General features: G+C 35.1%; 2 protein-coding genes across 3 annotated transcripts; one reads left to right on the top strand and one right to left on the bottom strand.

The window, feature by feature from the left end:
* The first annotated feature begins 788 nt into the window (after positions 1-788).
* LOC121236664 (probable indole-3-pyruvate monooxygenase YUCCA7) lies at positions 789-3,111 on the top strand. Of its 2 annotated transcripts, none has more exons than XM_041133108.1 (3): positions 789-1,493; positions 1,602-1,973; positions 2,710-3,111. In XM_041133108.1, the coding sequence occupies exons 1-3, from the start codon at positions 795-797 to the stop codon at positions 2,935-2,937; spliced, it is 1,299 nt and encodes a 432-aa protein (XP_040989042.1). In that variant the 5' UTR covers positions 789-794; the 3' UTR covers positions 2,938-3,111. The 2 variants fall into 2 exon arrangements, with proteins under 2 accessions (XP_040989042.1, XP_040989035.1); XM_041133101.1 differs by having other exon boundaries at positions 2,692-3,111.
* Positions 3,112-5,055: 1,944 nt separating this feature from the next.
* LOC121265597 (protein BLISTER-like) lies at positions 5,056-17,505 on the bottom strand. The gene is made up of 13 exons (XM_041169281.1): positions 16,980-17,505; positions 15,684-16,365; positions 14,958-15,547; positions 12,302-12,421; positions 11,694-11,759; positions 11,396-11,506; positions 10,168-10,244; positions 8,993-9,060; positions 8,270-8,383; positions 7,675-7,841; positions 7,411-7,479; positions 5,873-6,028; positions 5,056-5,586 (listed from the first exon to the last, which is right to left on the bottom strand). The coding sequence occupies exons 1-13, from the start codon at positions 17,034-17,036 to the stop codon at positions 5,506-5,508; spliced, it is 2,358 nt and encodes a 785-aa protein (XP_041025215.1). The 5' UTR covers positions 17,037-17,505; the 3' UTR covers positions 5,056-5,505.
* Between the last annotated feature and the right edge of the window lie 4,356 nt (positions 17,506-21,861).

Raw genomic sequence — 21,861 nt, 5'->3', positions numbered from 1 at the left:
CTAGGCTAAGTCGGTAGAGAAGAAAAAAAAAAAAATAGGAAAGGTTGACCAAAGAAGACTCTCCTATAAATGCATACAGAGATAAAAAGTGACTCGAGAATTTAGACCCCAAAAATAAATAATTGGAGAATCAGTTTTGTGGGTTAATGAATGTATTAATATGTCGAGAAGTGATATAGTCAGAATTACACTAAAGTAATATTATAAATTGGTACGATTTTATATGATTCGTCAGATTTATTTTACAATAAAAATAACTTTACAATCCGCTAAATTACATCAAACCGTACCTTATCAATTTGTAATATTATTTTTATATAATTCGTTTATGATTAGAGTATTTTTCTAATATTTTATGTGGCCTCTAGATGTATAATAAATTAAGAAAAAGGGAAGGCGGCCACAATCTGGCTAATTAATATCATTTGAGAATGACCCTAATCATTTGAGAATGACCCTCAAATCATTTTCAAATCCCAATCACATGCAGCTCTCATGGCTATGCCCTCCCCTATTTAATCCTCCCCATCCCTCTTTCCCCCCTCCACATACATACACATCACTTCAAACAAATTACATTTTGTTCCCCTTCTCCACTCCTCTTTGTCCCATCTATCTTTTCACATAATTAGATCAAACTAGCTATAGCTAGCTAGTTCGTTCATTTGGTAACCAACCTTCAATTTTCATCTTATATTCGTTCGAGTCCTGCCATTAAACTTAAATATCTCGATCATCTCTCGTAGAATCTCTCACCAATATCCCAAAATCCGCGTACATACACGTTCTCAACCATGATGCCAAACAGTTGTCTGAGTATACCACCAATGGTTCCAGCTTTTGAGCATGAGGGCCTTTTTGCTCCCCGATGCATATGGGTGAACGGACCGGTCATAGTTGGGGCTGGTCCATCGGGTTTAGCCGTTGGTGCTCGCCTTAAAGAACAAGGAGTGCCTTTCATTATCCTTGAACGAGCCAACTGCATTGCCTCTCTATGGCAAAACCACACGTATGATCGCCTCAAGCTTCACCTCCCCAAACAATTCTGTCAACTACCCAACTTCCCATTCCCAGAGTACTACCCGGAATATCCTACCAAATATCAGTTTGTCGATTACCTAGAATCATATGCGGAACACTTTGATATAAGCCCACATTTCAATGAAACAGTGCAGTCTGCTAAGTATGATGATACTTTTGGTTTGTGGAGAGTCCAAACAATTAGAAAAACCAGTTCAAACCCTTGTGATCAAGTTGAGTACTTTTGCCGGTGGCTCGTGGTTGCCACTGGTGAGAATGCAGAGAAAGTGGTGCCGGCGTTTGGGGGCTTGGAAGAGTTTGGTGGCCATGTCATACATGCTTGTGACTACAAATCCGGCGACAGCTATAGTGGGAAACGTGTACTTGTTGTTGGTAGTGGGAATTCTGGCATGGAAGTCTCCCTCGATCTTTTCAATCACAATGCAGAACCAGCAATGGTTGTTCGAAGCTCGGTGAGTAAAAGACATGACTACATAAAGATGGCTATTCTACGACCAGTACTTTTAGTTTTTTCATGTTCAACTTATAATAATGTTAATGTTATTGCATGTGTTCCACAGGTTCATGTATTGCCAAGGCAAATTCTGGGAAAATCAACTTTTGAATTAGCAGTTTTGTTAATGAAATGGCTGCCACTTTGGCTTGTGGATAAGATATTGCTGATTCTTGCGTGGTTCATTCTTGGGAATGTGGAAAAATATGGTCTGAGAAGGCCATCGATAGGTCCTTTACAGCTAAAAAACACTTCAGGAAAGACCCCTGTGCTGGACATTGGTGCCTTGCAGAAAATTAGATCTGACGAGATCAAGGTGGTCCCTGGAATCAAAAGGTTCTTTCCCGGCAAAGTTGAATTTGTTAACGGAGAGGATTTGGAGATTGATTCTGTTATTCTGGCAACTGGGTATCGCAGCAATGTTCCTTCATGGCTAAAGGTAACTAGTTTTTCTTCATCAAATGGTTCCACACCTTAATTTTTTTTAGTTCACCTGTTAAGATCCATGTGACCGTTATGGACGTTGGGCTATTTTTATCCTTTTTAAAGCGACAGAAGTTTGATTTATTTTAGATTCTTTTATTAGTTCCCATTTTTTTTCTTTTTCTTTTTCTTTTACTGAATTTGATAAACTTTGCTTCAGAATTTGGAAGTGTGGGCGGCTTGTTATTTCGGTGGTTTCATTGTCTTATTTATGAGCAGAGTTTCACATGAAAAGTTTCTTCTGCTATCCACTTACCCTTTTTATTCCTTTGTGCCCACTCTCTTTTTCCTTACCTTCACTACAGATAAAAATTCTCTTCATTTAACTTAAAATATAAGAACATCCATTTAATTACTTTAGAGAGATCCTTTGCTCCCATCCGGCCCCCATTTTCATTATCTTTTTACTGATTTTTGGACACCAATGGTTTCAGAATAGAGCAGACCCTGTCAAATGGTTTCTGAAAAAATCAGACAATCAGACCCCGTCACTTATTTTCCCATAATCTTTTCTTTCTTTTATTTCTCGTGTACCTTCCAGATAGCTAGGTTGTTTGATGGTTTGATGTTTGCCATGTGTCTTTATTGAAATTTCCGAACATTTCTCTTATTTATTTCCATAATTGGGATGGCATTTTCCAGAAAGCAAGCTGACTGGTCTAATGCTGTTTGAGCATACTTGCATTGTACAGGAATATGAGTTCTTTTCCAAGGATGGACTTCCAAAAAATCCATTTCCAAATGGGTGGAAAGGCAAAGCTGGGCTCTATGCAGTTGGTTTCACAAGGAGAGGTCTCTCTGGTGCATCTTTGGATGCCATTAGCGTGGCAAATGATATTGCCAGGAGCTGGAAAGAAGAAACAAAGCAGAGAAAGATATCTATTGCATCTCGCCATAGGAGATGCATTTCCCATTTCTGAAGCCTCAGCCCTACTACTGATGAAAGTGATTTTTGGTCTGCTTTGTTGCTTTGATTTGGAGACTGATAATCTGTCATAACTGATTCAGTTTGTGTAGAGAATAATTTAGAATAGCCCTCTCCTCAGGACATCCCAAATGTTTTGTGCAAATAATTGGGTGTTTCTTGTACAAAGGAAGATGAGGCTTATCATCTTTCAAAGGTCTAAACATATTTGTATCTTAATTTTTTATAATCCAAGTCAAATGAGAACTCTCTCTCTCTCTCTCTCTGTGTGGATCCATGTACTCATTAATAGAATTGATGGGTTTCTCTCTAAATGTGACATCCGGTGCCCAATGTATATACGGTCGACCCCACTAATACCAACATCAGATTTCTCTTCCAAATTTCAGAATGCTTACGTGGAAAATAGATTTCTAGGCTCTCCACGTACGTCATGTTGCCTTGCACATGGCTACAGCCCACCAGAATGACTCACAGAGAAGAGAGAAGATATCTTATCTTTGAACAGTGCAGGCGAAAAGATAACAACATTGGCACAAAATGAAAAGCACTGAAGAAAAGGACCTCAGTATTTATCTCACGAGTAATAATATACACAATACATTCACAATAATATTATAAGATGAAAGTACTTTTATAAAATAATATTATTTTTATAAGATGTTTTATAAAAATACTCCTCATTTAAAATATAGTTAAGTAAAGTATTATGAAAAATATTGTGTAAATCAATTTTCTTATATCAAACAGCATCAACTTATAAGGAATGGCTGTAAACGAGTGCATGCCATGTGCCCCTAGCCAGAAATCACCACCCCTGGGCGAGGATATCAAATGTTATTAACAATTGACTGCATGAGCCTTTCCAATTCCCAAAGCATCTGACACAACCTGTCCAAACTCATTCTCTTTCTTCTTTTCTCAAATTCCTCTGTTAGGGGTCATAACATACCAACATTTGTCTCGTTGAAGAAGTTCAACTGATCTAGAGACCTCAATCTCCAAAACCCATTAAATTATTTTAACACAACATTCGAGAAACAGTTTCATTTGTGGAACATGAAAGTCATGTGGGAAATTGTGAATTGATTGTTCCTAGAAGCCTAAAATTCCTATTAAAACTAGCTAAACGAGATCTGGGGAAAGTAATCTAATCCCTCCCAGTCCCATCCAACCATATTCAGCTACCCTTTTGCAACTTTCCTTGTAAGGTCATGCTAGTTATAGAAAGGGATTTAGCAAGAAATAGTTTCCCACAAGACAGGCTACTCTTGTCATTTACAGAAAGGGAATTTGGAAGGAAAAGACAACCCATATGAGAACCCATGCCGTTGATTCAAACATGCAGAAAGGCTCTAACTGGATGGCCCATCTAAAAATTTCTTCACAACCACAAACTCATCAATAAAAAATGAACAAAAGCTAATCAAAGTCAGCATCAGTATACTACATAAGTAATATATTCAGTGGCTCTCTTTCTTCAAGTGTATTGAATCTGAAGTAAAGAAGCATAAGATTGAGTGCTTGAATTTCGTACCACGTTCAGACTGCAATACAGGTTCTACAACCGTTCATTTGTCAATTCCTCCACCAGAAGTTCTAAGGTTCTCATAAAAACCTGCACCCACAAATACAGACATCACTGTGACTAAGAAAAGAAAAACACATGGGGTGGCCACCACCCACATCTTTTTCCTTTCTCCTCACCCAAAGCCCATTCCTTCATTCATTTCTCTTCCTGTTCACTGAGGATGGACCGTAACCTTGTACCTTAATTTGATCTGTGCATTCTTGTGTGCGTGTAGTGATGTCGGATGGGGTGGATTAATTGGATTAATAAAGTTTATCTCGTCTCCCTTGCATATATTGTCATGTTACCATATGAAACATTAACACAAAATAAATAACGAGTTCAAAATAGATCAACTGGATGAAAATAAAAAAACTTTCGCATCAAATGCACCCCCACAAGTCATATCAACTTTTAAAATTTATTTTCGTTATAACTCTTTGGGACTTGGGAGCCAAACATTTCCAATGCAGAAAAGAATAGAAAGTTATGAAATTTTTGAATTCCAAATTTTTGAATATGAGTATTTAAAGAACCCTTGGAAAGCCGAAACCGTTTGTTTCATTACCTGGGGCTTAAGCCCCGAATGGTTGATCTGAAATACAATAGATATGGGCAGTAAAGAAAAACAAAACAACCTATGCACGTTACAACCTCTCTCATATTTGTCTATAACAGCATCGTCTCTCTCTTTTACATAATCACATCCAACAAATGTCCCATTACACTTTGATATCCAACCGTAACGAAAGGGTAGCAGCAGCAAGGGGCGTTATTTATTGTCTTCAGTCAAATAAATGATATCCAATCAATGGGAAGGCATCTCAAACATTAACTCATTTCCTTTCACAAAGAATGGCTATATAGTTGGACTCAAAATATACAGACTACGACCTTTGTTGTATCACCAAAAATAGGGGATCGGGTAGTATGAGGGATGACCAAATCAGATCTGAAAGTAGGACCTTTGCCAACAGCCATCTGACTTGCATTTTACAGAAGCTTGCTGGTTCTTCGTTTTGATGGCCCTCCTGGAAAGAGCTTCATGATCCATCCTAAGACCCTTTCTACCACCTGACATAGCAAGAAAAATATAAAATCTAAGAAAAGCATGGAAATGCTTAGCTTCCAATTCATAAATTCGGGAGTTTCACAACAGAAAAAAAGAAAAGAAAATTACTGCATCTCAAACTCTTGCATGGCACTGGTTTATATGCAAGTCTCTAGTAGTATTAGGTGTGATCGTTGACAAACTCAGTGGATTTAAAAGTTGGAAAGAAAAAATCGATCCAACCCACGCCTACACACACCCAACTGCCAACTAGTATTAACTCAAAAATATAAAGACAGTAAATAATACCTCATCACCCTCATCTGCATATGGAGTATTCTCATGCATAATATGAGAATCAGGTTGTCTAGCTGGAATAATCGCATTGGCCATACTTTGAGCAGTCAAAAGCTCCATTCTCTGAGTTTGAGCTTCGAGTTTACGGGACAAATCCTTGTTCAACTCCTTCATTCATAAAAAATAGGACAGGTAAGCTTGTTACATACAAGATTCAGATCAATAGCTGAACAAGGCAGAGAGTATAGATGTATGTGTGACACACTAAATGATTAGTGAAAGAGGGCTGCTAGAGCTACAAAGGGATCCCACAAACTGACGTGGCACAGTGCCACATCATCTATGTTATTTATTTTATTTTTTTTCATTTTTACCCCTGCATTCCACCCTGCCCGAGTCCCCCTCCCCCCTCCCTTTCCCAACCCCCCAGACCCGAGCTCACACCAGCTTCACGGCATCAAAACCCGTCAACGCGTTGACACCGACGTCACTGCCAGCCCCACTTCCACACTGCCAGTTATTTTATTGACACATACCCATCTCTTATTCTCTTTCATCTCTTTGTCACCTCTCTCTCTCCCGATTCAACCACTCCTAATCCTCAGACTCATCTGATCTATTTGCCTCTGAGCTCATCACCAGTTCCTAGAGTTCAGTCTTTTTCTTGATTTGTTTTGTTTTTTTATGTAAAAGAAAGTGATTTTTGGAGGGTGGGTGAATTCGCTTTGGATTCAGAGATTCGTGGATTGCGTGAAATTCCTAGCTTCGTTGTCGGAAAACTGGCTTCAAGGATGGTGGCTCCACAATCAGTAGTATTGAATTGGAAAGATATGGTTGCAGAGACAGAGTAGGAAAATTGTCAACTTTTCCAAACCTTCGAAATTTTATTGACTGGGGACCCAAGAAAGAAAAAAAAAGATCTCCGCTTGGCAAAACCCAAATAAACTCTTTTAGCTTATTTTTCTTACTTACCCACAGCTTTCTGGACAGCCAAACAACAGATCAAAGAATCCAGAAAGCATCAACCTTTAGACCTTTCTAACTTACTGAGAAATGCAAAATAATATGGCAACTGGCGGCGGCGGCAAGATGGTAAAACGCTGATGGGGGTTGGGGGTTTGGGATTGCAGGGAGACGCGGGGTGCAATGGGGCTCTGTTGGGGGACAGAGGAGTCGGGGGCTGGGGGGAGAAATTGAAAAAGAAAAAAGAAAAAAAAGATGACATGGCACTGTACATCAGTTTGTGGGATCCTTTGTCTGTAAGAAAACTTAATCACATTTTCTACCAGATGAGAGAGTAGAGCCAATTCCAGGGTCTTGAGAGAGCGTGTCGCTACATATACATGACTTCTTTTTTTGGGTAAGTAAAGTACAACTTCATTGATAGACATACATGACTTCTAAAGCCTCAATTGAAGCAAAGGAATGAATAAAGACAATAAAATTAAAATTTTAGAAATATGTGACAATACCATCAAGACCCAATACCCACTCCTTACGATATAATTTCTATCAGCAGTATATAAAGCCAACTACAAATTGAAAATTACCTTTAGCTTCGAACAATGAGATGACTCAGATGCCAAAGCTTGCATCAACTCTTCTTTCTCCAACGCTAACTGCAGCAAGAGAAGGCAATCCTCTGGTTAGGTCTAAACAGTGAGGAAAGAATTGGATCTCAAGGCATATCACAAATAAACTAACAAGAACCAGACAATCTATAAAAATGTGGTCGGATAATACCTCAGAAACGTTTTTTGATAAGTAAAAGAAATTTCATTAGTATTTTCATAGCCCCCAAGTATGGATAATACCTCAGAAATTAGCGTGTTAATATTTTGAATCATTCTCATCTGATCAGGAAGAACATTCACATATGAAACTTCAGGAGTTGACTGTCCATTTTGAGGCAGCAAGGAAACACTGGAGGCATCACTTACAAGAGAAGAAGCATTTTGATCCGTTTCATGGATGGAGACATCTGGGATAGAATATAATTGAATCGATGATTGGACACCAACAAAGAGAAAACTGAATATCGTTAAGAAGAAAAGCAAGAAATTTTTTTAAGAACCCATGCCGTACAGGCTTGTCCAAAGAAAAGAACCATTCCTGTACAGTACCCCAAATCAGTAAGTATGAATACATAATATCAGCATAAGGTTCTATTTTTTACCTTTTTTTTTTCTTTTTTTTTTTTTTGGTGGGTGCAGAAACAAAAGAATCACTTGGCATCAAACACTCAAAATTATAAAAATAAAAATTAAAAAAAAAATTTATTTGAGCTGGAACTTTATCAGGGACCAGAATGACATGGTAACTAGACCTGATTTGGCCATCTCAACAAGATTCTTTATTAAGACCACTATTGAAAGTTTTGTGAGCAGCCATGACAAAAGGTAGTCTTACCTAAATCTTCGGTAGATGTAAACATATCCCTTTTATTATGAGTGATGTTGCTAAAATCAATAGAAGTTGCACTTGTGGAAGCTTTCCGCAGCTTAGACTGCAAGAGCTTCTTCTCTGTGTCGGAGAAACAAAATAGGGACAAAGCAACAAATCAGAGGCAAACATTGCAAGGATTACAATATACACTGGCATATCTATATGACGAATTCATTTACTGCATCATCAGTTGTGGGATAACAAACAGTGGAAATCTCAACAATTTAGTCATGTTTCAGTGTTGTAATTTCTGGAAGTTTGGACAAATCTGAAACACAGCCTACTGAATTTCTTGGACCAAAAAAAAAAAAAAAAATACAAACTTTAATGGAATTTATATTATTCAAATCTCTAGAGTCCTAGACGGTCTGGAATTTCCCAAGTCACAAACAAGGTAATGCTCACATTCTCAATTGGGCTTAGATGGAAGTTCAAACATAGAAATTGTAAATTACAGATTGATCCAATTACTTCTTTATCAGCCCCAACCTACCTCCCCCAAATCCCCTCGGCACCTTCATGCCCCAAAAGAACCACACAAATATATATATATATATATATATATATATATATATATATAGATGAAGGCTGCTCAAACCTTACCACGCTGATAAAATAAATTAATATTGGAACTAGAAGATAAGTAAAGAACTAAAAACCTGGAGAACTGCATATAAGCATGCTTACCTTCTTGAAGAGCATCCATTGTTGACTGCAAATCCTGACGATCTTTCTCCAAGCTAGAAATTTTCTTTCTGAAAAAGTATACAATATGATAGTCATTTTTCTGAAATCCCACCACGAATAGCTGGAAATTGAAAGCATGGATAAGGATTAATCAAATTTCTTCCCATATGAAGAGGCAAACAAGTTCCCATATAACTAAATATGAAAGAGAGTTCCACATTGACATTTTAGTCATGGTACATCTAATCATTTACTCCTAACCAATAATAAAGATCTTGTGATTACAAACAGTGGTACCTTGGGCTATATAAGTCAGTTTAAACTCCCAATCAGAACTTGGAATAAGTGCCACATGAGAGAATAACATTATTTGAAGATATCAAAATAGGAACACCTTTACCAGAAAAAACCATCCCTAAAATAGGTCACCAAGATTATGAGTTTTCACATACACTATCCAGGAAAACTATCACTTTTCACAGCAAACGGCAAATAAAAGAACCTCTTCAACAACTACAAATACCATATTTCAGTGGCAATCTCTCACATTTTTTAAAACTTCAAAAAACTCAAAGCAGTCCATATTCATCAATAACACATTTTTTCTTGTAATTTAGCAATTTTTCTATTACTCATGAGCATCACATGTTTCAAAATTAACTTCTAAATTTATTTTTGCTTTACTATAAAATTATAGTAATTACACACATTCATTTTCAGAGCTTTGGATAAGACTGCATCCACAAAAGAGAAAGCCTGGCCATGCCCATTGTTCCTATCAATAAAACTACTCATAAAAACAATGCAAGGAATACGGGAAGCTTAATTTTAAGTCGTATCACAGTTATTTGCGTATGGAAAACTTTTTTTTATGAGTAATGTAATATCATTTAAAAGGCGCAGAGGGGCGGATGTAATCTTAATATCATTAGGTGCTACCTTTCATATACTTCCTGTGTAATTGGGCTAAACCTATTTACTTGATTCAATATCATTTTATTCTTCTATAAAAAAGTACACAAGACAACCCCTATTCAGAATAAAAAGAAAAAACAGCAATTCAAAAATTCTGAAAAGCTAAAAGCACAGTATCATGAGCTATGATCAATGTGTAAAGGGTGTTTGAGAACAATCTTTGTCCTAAACACCTGGGAAACTAAAAAAGAAAAGCATACTTGTATGAAGATATTTCAGCTTGTGAATTCTCCAACTGCCTCTCCAGCTTTAGCTCACTAGATCTTAGTCTGAGTGCCTACGTGAATTAATTAGAGAATGATTTCAAGAAATATAGCAGTGAATGGTATATGGTACAATATATTCATTTACAAAAAGAATTATTCATGCATCTGACAAGTAGCAATCCCAGTACAGCCTATTTTGCAAGTCAGATTTATAAAAACGTGAACAAAGCAACGAGAATGTTCAGACTAGCCTATCCTCACTAGATTCACAGAAGTGGACATTTGAGACTTTTTCACATTGCTTTATCCATAATCCTTTTATCATTGCTGACTTAGTCTTTACGAAAAGATCTAGATGAAACACTTCACTTTCCAGTAAATGATGGGTTTCTATTCAAACTGATTTGTTTAAGTTTAGCAAAAATGTTTTCATCACGATACAGACAGTTTCTTTTTTTCATACAGTTTACTTCAAATATATATATATGTATGTATATATATTATTTAATGGTCAAATTTGACTAAAATCACTTAATGTAGTATGTTAACCAAGAGTCTCAAGACAATAATATATTAAACTTAATCTCGTGCAGACAAACTATAAAACTAAACAAAAGTTTGAGGAAAATGAAAAATAAAAAGACCAAAAACACCATCTCATCTATATCGAAACTTCCATCTGTTAACCATAGTGCCAAATCTGATCATGGTAACTATACTTTTGAGCCACCAGCCTGACTGATCAAACAGACTGTGCGCAAATAACAATCCTAAAATATATACCTAATGTGACTTTGACAAAAATTCACAGTGATTCATATTTACAATTCTATAAGAAGCACATATGAGTTTTTGTACGTGTTCAATACCCACACACATAAGGGTATATGTAAGGCAGAAAAAATATTATCTCTGTAACATATATTCAACGGTAAAACAAAAACTATTTTTTTTTTTTTTGCATGATATGGAATGACATTAAGCCTGATGCGACTTCGCCATAAATTAAAAAAAAAAAAAAAAAAAACTTCTAGTTATTGTTTTCCTCACTCGTACCAGGTTAATTTCTTTCATATACACCCTGTGTACTTGAGTCGCGCCCTTTTATACTATTAATGAAATTTGATCACTTATAAAAATAAATATATTTGTATATATGTAATGGCATTTCTTCATGGGAAGGCAACAGCATAAACATAAACATACCAATAGATTTTACTACCTTCTCCTCTAAACCAATAACTTCAGAAGCCAGTAATTTGGCACGTTCATCAGCAGCATTACATTCTAGTTGTGCATTTGCATATTCAACTTTGAGAGACTCAAGTTCCACCTGCCCACATCAAAGGGTACACATATAGCAACTAAAAGTAAAGGACAATCAAACTATAAAACATTTTGAAACCAGACTTGCCATGACAAAGTCATAAAGAGGAAAAAAATAAAACTAATAAAAACATGCAATCAAATAAGTTGATTTGAATTAACAGACAGCAAATTAAGGGATTACATATACTAACCAGTCGGGCCTTGATTTCCTCCTGCAAGATCTCCATGTCAGATTTGAGTTGGTTGACAACACTTCTCTGAAGCAAACATAAGTGAATAAAAAGCAGATGGATTAGAATTTAAATGTGGTAGTATCTCCACGTCATATTTGATTTGGTTGACAACACTTAACAGAAGAATATATACATGAAAAAACAGATGGATTAGAAAGCCATGTTTGGTTATTCCACTTTTTCAAAAAAATAAAAAAAAACTCAACTTCAATCCTAACATCTTTCAATCCCAAAAAATTAATCTATTTCAACTTTTCAACCAATCATTTGCCTAGGTTCCAGTGAAAAAAACTTTTACAAAAACCCATAAATAACTTCCCTAAAAAAATTATGTTCATCGAGTATAATTATCCCGTTTAGATAGCATGTACATCTTTTACATCTGATAAGAATATGTTTCTGTCTTACATCTTCTATGAATATGTTTCTGTCTTACTTCCTTTTTGAGAGAAAGAGCGGGAGAATCGATATCTCAAATCAAGGAAGAGATCGTGCTGAAACATAATAATCAACAAGCTGTCTAAAATAAAATAGTATTGCCACAAAACAATAAATTTTGAGCCAACCTGTTGATTGTAACTATCTGTCATAGATGAATTTTCAGCAGCTAGGGACTCTGCTAAAGTGCGTGAAGCCTCAAGAGCTCGTTGTAAAGAGAATTTTTCTTGTGTCAGATCTTCAATATGCTGAATGCACGAAAGAAAAAATCACTTAATTATTTGAAGGAAACAAGCTCAGAAGTTGACATCAATGCAGGGGATGATAAATATAGAGCTTAAACTATTAATAGAAATAACAGTTAAAAATAACTAGAGGATTACTTATCAAAAAAAAAAAAATAACTAGAGGATTACGCTTTCGCAGTAAATATATGACAATAATTCCAAGGCAAAAACTGAAGTAATATTAATCTTTTTCAAATGTTTAAAGAGTCTAGAGTACATACTTATCATTCCGTTTCTGGCAAGCTAATGGTTTTAATATTCAGAAGGCAATACATCACATATTTAAATAAAAAACTATTTGGCCACTTTCTCAAGCCCAAAATTCCCAAATCAAATCTCTCAAAATCATTACAAGATGTTCAAGCCTAATTGACCATGCATATAAACTAAGGCTGTGTTTGGTTCCCAAACTCAGCTGAGTACAGCTGAATTTAGTCTAACTTTAAGCTGAGTCTAACATCTAAACACCCGACTCTCAGATTACGTTTGGATGTTAAACTGAGTTGAGTTAAGTTGAGTTGAGTTGAGATGATAAAATATTGTTAGAATATTATTTTTTAATATTATTATTATTTTAGGATTTAAAAAAGTTGAATTGTTTATTATATTTTATGTTGGGATTTGAAAAAGTTATAATGATGAATTGAGATGAGTTGAGATGAATTTACTTACCAAATGAAGCCTCAAATTTCTAAACTCATCCCAACTCAAAACCTTCTTACACGTGGAACCCACAACCTTTTTCAACTTAAAACATATTTATACGTGGGACCCACAACCTTTTTCAATTTTTCATAAAAAGTACTAAACTCATCTTAACATCCAAACATATTTTAAACTCAGTTTAGATGGGCCCCACATAATTCCCTCCACTACTCAACTCACTACTATTCATAAAAAACTCAACTCAGCTCAACATCAAAACACAGCCTAAGTAGATTCTTCCAAACCTTCTGCCATATAATTATGACAGTTTGATGGTAAAAAATCATTGCCCATTTTTTGAACAAGTAAATGCTATTAAAGTAGTGTCAAAACGAAGATGCAGCTCCTCTCTCTCTCTCTCTCTCTCTCTCGCACACACACACACCCACACACCTACCCACCCACCTACCCACCCACCTACAACTTGCAAACCTATAGGATCGTACAAGTAATCTCACCCTTCCATCTCTTGCTTTAGTGGGGAGGAGATTCCATCTGGTCCAAAGAACATTGAGCTGGATATCTCATATCCTCTGTTCAAGGGTAGCCAGCTTTTAATACAATTCGGCTCATGAATGAAATTTGCAAGGCTCTCCCAGATTTCCTTCCCTTTTTTGGGTAATAAATGTATTTGTTTTAAATAAATAAATAGGGGCAACCAACATACATGGGAGGTGTATTAGTTTGAAATTTGAATCGAATTTAATTAATCAAAAACTAATATGTAAAAAAATTAAAAAAAAAAAAGGATACTTTAAAATCATCCAATCTTACAAGGAGCACTACTTTTTAATACACAGCATTTACCCTACTGGTAATCAAAATTAGTTACTTCCAAAAAATTAGTTTCGGACCCTAGAAACATAATTCATTAGGAAGGGTCTAATTTATCAAAACTTTAAATTACACAGCTAAAACAATGATGACATATATCTAGTAATTCTAACACTATCTATACCGACAACAGGTCTCTCCAACCCGCCCCGCGCCCAAATTGCAAGGCCAGGCAAATGATTTCATTATAAATTATGAGGAAGCGGGTGGGATACCCACCTACCAGGTAATACCCCCTAGCTTACATCCCTATAAATAGAGAAACCTACCCTTCAGCTATATGCCCACAATGGTGACTTCTCCTCTTCTCCTTTTTCCTCCCCCTAATCTTCTTCAGTCTTATTCTCTTCTTCTTTTTTCTTCCGTCTTCTCTTCTTCTTTATTTTGAGACAGGTCTCTCAAGGTTGAGGTTGAGAGACCCACGGCCCCATGACCATGCTTTGGGCTAAGATCCTCAAAAGGAAAATCAAAAGGCAGAGTCTCACTTGCAACTTTTTGTCTTAGCCATTTGATCATGATTTGATTTGGTTGAGCAAGGTCACCTGACGACTGTGCTATGCAATCCTCTTGCCCGTCCAATGGGGATAGGAAGCTAGGCTGGCAATGGGGACGAGAAAAGTTTGTGAAATGGCCATGGCTACCCACCCATCTAGGGTGGGTAGCACCCCTAGGGTGTTATTATCCCTTAGTGTTTATGTTAACCTCAAATACTTTGAAGCAATTATCCATTTGAAGAGGAATTTTGAAATATAAAGGGTAATCTGTGGATCACTGCCCATGCTTCATATATAGTTGAGGCCCCCAATAAATACATATTTGACTGATTAAGGAATTTATCAGTCGAAGTAACCTAATTAACTTCAGAAATTTAAATACTAGAACTTCCAATGGCTGAATCAGCCGACAACACCAATAGGAGCACAAGGTTATCAAAATGCAGCAACATAAAATTGGGTACCTGTTCCAAAGCAGCAAAATCTTCATTGTGTTTAGCTGAATAAAAATCTTCTTTCATATCCATGCTATTCTCACTAATAATTGGTCTCAAAAATCCCCCATTGCTGGAATTAAAGGAAGAATTCACAGATTGATTGATTGAACTAGGACCATTAGGAGTTTTCAGCTTTAAAGAAGTCTCCATACTTCCACTCTCCACTGATGGCTTCTGAAAAAAAGACGGTCCTAAAACATCCATGCTGTTTGTATTTGAACTGTTGGACATAAATGACTCCTCAGGTTCAGTATGTTGAAACAGAGTCCCTGAAGAGGCTCTAGGCACATTCAGAGAATCAAGGAAAGATGGGCGAGATCTCCTAGGATTCATTTCAGTTGTAACTGAAAACAGTGGTACATGATTGGAAGAACTTCTGATATCAGAACTAAAACCTGTGGTTTCAAATGCTTGCGGAGCTGCATTGTAGGCACCAGGCAAATCACTGGCAGAGCCACTAAGTTTTCTTTCCCCAAAGTTCAAAATCATAGCATCACTGATATGTGCAACACCATTCATGTATTGACCTCTTACATTAGTAGTAGGTTGAATAGAGTCTACCATAAACAAAAAAAACCCAAAACAGGTCAGTTCCTTCCCCCAAAAAACTATATATGCATACATACTATAAATGGTACAAGCATGTCCTAATAGACAAAAACACTAGTAAAAGAATTCAAATGTGCAAATTACCATCATAAAACGAGGAGGATGTATGAGCACTGATCAGCATGCTAGCATTGCTGGAGTAAGCTTGAGGTAGAGTACCACCAGCTTCCAGAGGTGAGACTCTTGCACTAGATTGCAACAAAGAACTGCCACTTTTTGTTGATTGGGTTTTATCTGTCCCATAAAGACTAGATTTACCAATTGTACTGTCCAAACCTTGACTTGCTTGTGGCTGTGGAAGAATAGACTGATCTGTTGCAGTCTCATAAGGAAGTCCATCACGTACTCCAGTATATATTCCGAAATCGTTTTTCCGCCCTTCTTTTTCGTGACCATGATTGGCATTCATTAATTCAGCAAATCCAGAAGCACCATATCTCTTATATTTTGTATTATCTGAGTGTGTATGTACACTATCCACAGAATTTGTATCATAATCTTTCGCAGATAACTGATGACTAGCAAGTGTGTCATTCAAAAACTCTTGTTCATTTTTAATGGGAAAAACATTTTTTTTGTCGTCATTGTCAGTTACAGCAGGAGATAGTCCCATAAAAGCTTGGCCAGGTACGTCAGATGTGCCAGCTCCCTCTGAATCCGTAATTCGAATGGGACCAGTTTCCAAAGGCCGTTTCTCATGAGGCCTAACATCAGAAGCAGTTTTCTTCGCTTGCTCTGCTACTTTTTTCCTGCGGAACTCCTCCAGCTGCAAGATAAATGAAGACAATGTGCGAACTTTGACAAACCAAAAATATAGTTCAGCTAAGATATTTGGGATTGAAACTTTTTTCGATAAGTATTTGGGATTGAAACTAGGTATAAGAGGAAATTAAGTAGCAGGAAAAGTTGCAGATTCGAAACAAAATTATAAAGCATATAAAAAGCTGCAGTAAGGAGAGACAGAGAGACATCAGTGATCACAGTTATTTGAGTCAACTAAAATACTCAGTTTTGCTTCTAAGCGCAGTGCACTGGCGAAATAATGTGTCGGTGAAGACATCTTGATCTCAACTGGTTATATATTACAGAACATGTTTGTGATCAACTAAGTAAAAGGAAGCAAAACGGACAGCTTAATCGTCAAATTTTTAACCTACCCGTAACAAAATATCTTGACGAATTTACACGAAAAAAGTTCTAGTTGTGCAAAGTAGTGAATGGTACAGAAATGTACACAGCATCACCAGCTAACGCATGCATGCATATAAATACAATAGCAATATAAAAATTTATCATATTTAAAGAACAAGAAATACAATTCCATTAGGAAATGTATACCACTCATTCGGGAAGGAAAAAAAAAAAAAAAAAAAAACGTACACGGCGCTTTCCAGCTTCCAAATGCTCTTGCTTCCGCATCACCTGAGCCGAAGTCATTCAGGCCCAAAGCCCCCAACTCCGAAATTCGCATACAAATAACCAACAATTCCCCTCCCCACCACATAACATCGGAGGAAACCCTAATCAAGCAGCGCGGATACGAGAATTGTCAAAAATCCTCAGCAAAACCCTACCAAACAACCTTGAGATCGCATTTGTTTTGGGATCAAGAAACTCGTGAAATTACACAGCATTCCAAATAATCAACGGTCGGAAATTTTTTCAAAATTTCCGGAAAAACAAAACAGAGCATGAAAATTTGGCAAGTTTTCTTAAAACCGTAAATTTGAGGAGGGTGGAGGGAGGGGTACGATCTGATCGGAGAGGAGGAGAGCTGTATATGAAAAATATTTTGGTTGTCGCAGATGATAGATCTCCTTGCTTACATGAAAATAATTTTTTGTTTTTGTTTTTGTATTTTACGGAATAGGTGATGGCATTACCGGCAGGCTCAGCACATGAATTGCGAGTGCGTGAAAGCAAGCTAATTTGGCGGATGTCAATATTATCTCAATAAATCTTAAATTAATTATTAATACAATTTATTACTTTTTTATTTTTTATAAAAAAATTTAATTCATATCAATATATTTTATACAATTAAACATGAGTAATACTATACATCATATTCTCATCCTATTTTAATCATATTAATTAGTATGTAATACATTCAACATCATTAAATAATAAAAAAATATGTAATAAATAATATGTAATAATAATAAATATGTCACATCTTAATTAGTGAGATAAAAATAGAATGATAATATGATATATAGAAATTTTTTATTAAACACATATCTCAATCTAATTATATGTAAATACATAAATCGTGCTACACCCACAGAAAGTGCAGCTTGAGAAATATTCCAATAAGGCCATTTAGCCTTTTTTATTATTTTATATCCTTAAATATTTTTAAAAAATCACAACGTCATGACTACGTAAAAAAGTTATCGGATGCATCGTTAATATTATTATTTACAAATCTAATCATATAACTTAAACATCCAAAGCAACTTTAAGGATTTTAGATTGTCACGTGATATTCTTTCATTTTGGTAAAAATGAAAGTCGCCGTAGCGTTTGAGCACCACCACATGCCCCAATGGCTCAATCAATCCTTAACAAACACAATCCTTAACAGACACATGCTCTTTCTGTTTATAAATAATAAGAATTTCATTAAATAATTGATTAAATATTAAGATAATTGCTTGATTTGGCTCTTGGAAAGATGAATTTCTCTATTTTTTTTACTTTGATCAAATTAATCAATTCTTTCTGTTAGTACAAAATTACTAACTGTCACATCTTCGTCAAGAACTGAATTCGACAAGTCTAGGTCAACTTACAATTTTAATGTTTTTTAATTCATTTGTTATATAAAAAAATCATTTATTTGTAATCAATTTTTTTTTTATTTTTAAAAAATAAATATTTTGCCCACAAAATAATTTCACAAAAGTAAATATACAAATTGACATTATTTAATATAATATGTCAGATTGTAAAGTTACTTCTATTATAAAATAAATCTAACGTATCATATAAAATTACGTCAGTTTACGATTATTTTTATGAAATATTTTTGTTGCCGTAATACTTTTCTTTTTTAAATGGTGTGTTGCATCTAGGCATTAGTGATATTGTTGTATTTTAATAGATTAATAATGATATAGTGACGGAATGTCTAATTTAATTAAAATTGAAAACATTAGGAGTAAAAAGTTTAAAATTAAGTATAGAGACTGCTCCGTCAAAAGCCAAGCAAAATTGTAAAGACTATTTTAATATTTAACCTTCAAAATAATAAAAGGTGCAATTTAAGTATAGAGGACATATGCAAAATATATATATATATATATATAAATATATATAACGAAAATGAGGTAACCCAACGTTGTAGACATATATATGTTGTTGGGTCTTGTATTAATTTTAGGTTTGATCACTTGGATAAGATTTACAAATTCTCAAGTAACCATGCATGTTCTTGAGCCAGGTAACATTAAGATCTCGTTTGGTTACACAAAACATATCATCTAACCTGATTATTATAACTATTCCAAACTCTCACATAAAATATAATAAATAACTCAACTTTTCAAATCTCAAAATAAAAATTATATTAAAAAATTATAGTCTAATAATATTTTATTCAATTTTCATCTCATCTATATAACTAAACATGGCCTAAGTTGGTTATAACTCAACCAAATAAATAAAGTTGCAATTCTCCAATCCCAATTGGATATGTGCTTGCTTACTTGCTCGATTAGTAACCTGCTACTTACTCGATCCAATTAAAGTTTTGGAATATCTAAACCATCCATTTTCAGGAGACAACAACATATGTATATACACACACTTCATGGAAGAGTACTGAATCAAACTTATTCGAAAACCTAAGTTGTATGCTCAAACAATTAAGTAAAATCGGGCATTAACATACTAGGTTTGTTATTAACAAAACTCGTACCCAAGCTGCCTGAAAATTAGAGGGCAAAGGGGAGCACTAGAGTTGAGGGATTCAGTTTCTGGAGGCAGGGGTAGGGTGGGACTTAAGGCCATTATGGGGATATAATGAATGGAGGGAGGGAGAGGCTATTGGGGGACTGTTAATGAGAATGTTAGGAAACGAGGGGTTACTGAAGAGAAAATGATCTCAGGTGATAGAATTGAGCTAGGACTTGCAAGCACGAGTCTTGTCTTGGCAGCAGAGGGAGAATCTAGTTTCTGCATACATGCATAGCAATAATTAAGTATAATGATCGATATTGTCAACGACACAACCTACTTTCATAATTAAACAAATTAACAAAGATATATAATAAAGCAAATTAATTAAGGATATTGTGATAAACCTCTTGATCAAACTTTAAAGAAGGCACAGCCAAAGCCATTGAAGTATGATCATGATTAGTAGGTCCTCCATTCAGAGAGTAACTAGAAGAGTGTTCATCTTTCTTGTTAGGTGCCCTGAAAATTGATAGAATAAATACCATACAGATGCATTACCTTGGGGATATTAAGAGGATCTTATTAAAATTTTTAAAAAATTAATTAACATTACATGACTTACTTTTTTATAGATCTGTCTAACTATTACTCTCTACATAACAAAGCCTCTATGATCTCAGGATCGAGGCCATAAAAAAATGTATTGATCATTATCATAACTTCAGTATTGGAACCAGAATCTGAAATTGCACAAGTTGATATTAAAATTTCCAAAATGTCAAAAATCATCTTCCCAACAATTGAAAAATCTGAACTATTGGCACGCCATTAACCTAATATGTCAAAATCCCTAACTGCATTACCAATGATCTCATATCCTAAATATCGATCAAGTTCTACACTTTGGCAGTAAAAAAAGTTACGATATTTAGACTCATACCACATACCTAACATATCGCAATTATCATTATCAAAATGTGATGAGAATCTATTACTATTATAATTGTTGACAGAAGAAGATGATAATGTCAACATGCTAAGTTCCTTTATATAGTCGTTAAAAACATCATTAAGCATATTACAAATATATGCTAAAATTTTCCCAATCTCATCACAACCATTTAAACTCTCGAATGCAAATTGCACGAATTCAAATTTTTTTCGAGGATTAAGAATTACTGCAATTGCCAAAACCGTTCTACGCTCACGAAAATACTTATCAAATTTCTCTTTCATTTGAACTGCCATCAAGCAAATATATGTGTGTTCACTTTTTTGTAATTCAAGCAGTCTAAGGTGAATGTTACAAACTTTAGAGAAATACACATTTGTAGTAAGACATTTGCTTCCTGAAAAAATGCAAATAGCATCATATGGAACTTTCAAACATTTGTACACGACGATCACCATATCTCATTCCTCCATAGATGGATTCACTGCCACGAAGTCACAATCATAAACAAAAATGAGAGAAAACATTTTTCTCAATTTCAAGCATGAGGAAACTGGAATCTCATCGTGTAAAAACATCTTCACATATTCTATTATACTTGTCTTGTAAATTATATTGCTCTAGGGTAGAGTGGTGATACTATTTCCAAAGTACTAACGTTCCATTTATATTGTCGACGACACAATCTGCTTTTATAATTAAACTAATTAATAAAGATATATAATAAAGAAAATTAATTAAAGAAATGGTGATATACATCTTAATCAAACTTTAAAGAAGACGCAACCAAAGTCGTTGAAGTATGTTCATGATTAATAGGTCCTCCATTGAGAGAGTAACAAGAAGAGTGTTCGACTTCCTTGTTAGGTGCCCTGAAAATTGATAGAATAAATGCTAAGCAGATGCAATCCCAGGGGGTGTTAAGAAGATCCTATTAAAATTTTTGAAAAATTAATTAACATTACATGACTTATTTCTTTGTAGGTCTACCTAACCAATACTCTCCACATACCAAAGCCTCTATGATCTCAGGATCAAAGCCATAAAAAAAGGATTGATTATCGTCATAGTTTTAGTAGTGAAACTAGAATCTAAAATTGCACAAGTTGACATTGAAATTCCTGAATTGTCAAAAGTCATGTTCCCAACAGTTAAAAAATCTGAACTATTGACATGCCACCAATCCAATATGTCAAAATCCCTATCTACATTACCAATGATCTCCACTCCTAAATATGGATCGAGTTTAGCCTGTTGGCAAGCAAAAAAGTTACGATATTTAGACTCGTATCTCATACTTAGCATATCTCAATTATCATAATCAAAATGTTATTAGAAGTTATTACTATTATGATTGTTGAAAGAAAAAGAGGATGATGCCAGCATGCTAAGTTCTTTTGCATAGTC

The sequence above is a fragment of the Juglans microcarpa x Juglans regia genome, chromosome 1D (genome assembly GCF_004785595.1).
Source record: "Juglans microcarpa x Juglans regia isolate MS1-56 chromosome 1D, Jm3101_v1.0, whole genome shotgun sequence".
In the NCBI taxonomy this organism is placed as follows: Eukaryota; Viridiplantae; Streptophyta; class Magnoliopsida; order Fagales; family Juglandaceae; genus Juglans; species Juglans microcarpa x Juglans regia.
This window is presented reverse-complemented; position numbering and strand designations above follow the sequence as displayed.

Coding starts and splice junctions, on each gene's coding strand:
- LOC121265597 (XM_041169281.1), bottom strand. CDS start 17,036: ATGACTTCGGCTCAGGTGATGCGGAAGCAAGAGCATTTGGAAGCTGGA. Junction 12,422..14,957: donor ATTTTGCTGCTTTGGAACAG/GTACCCAATTTT, acceptor TCGTGCATTCAG/CATATTGAAGATCTGACACA. Junction 5,587..5,872: donor ATGCAGATGAGGGTGATGAG/GTATTATTTACT, acceptor TTGCTATGTCAG/GTGGTAGAAAGGGTCTTAGG.
- LOC121236664 (XM_041133101.1), top strand. CDS start 795: ATGATGCCAAACAGTTGTCTGAGTATACCACCAATGGTTCCAGCTTTT. Junction 1,494..1,601: donor CAATGGTTGTTCGAAGCTCG/GTGAGTAAAAGA, acceptor TGTGTTCCACAG/GTTCATGTATTGCCAAGGCA. Junction 1,974..2,691: donor ATGTTCCTTCATGGCTAAAG/GTAACTAGTTTT, acceptor ATGCTGTTTGAG/CATACTTGCATTGTACAGGA.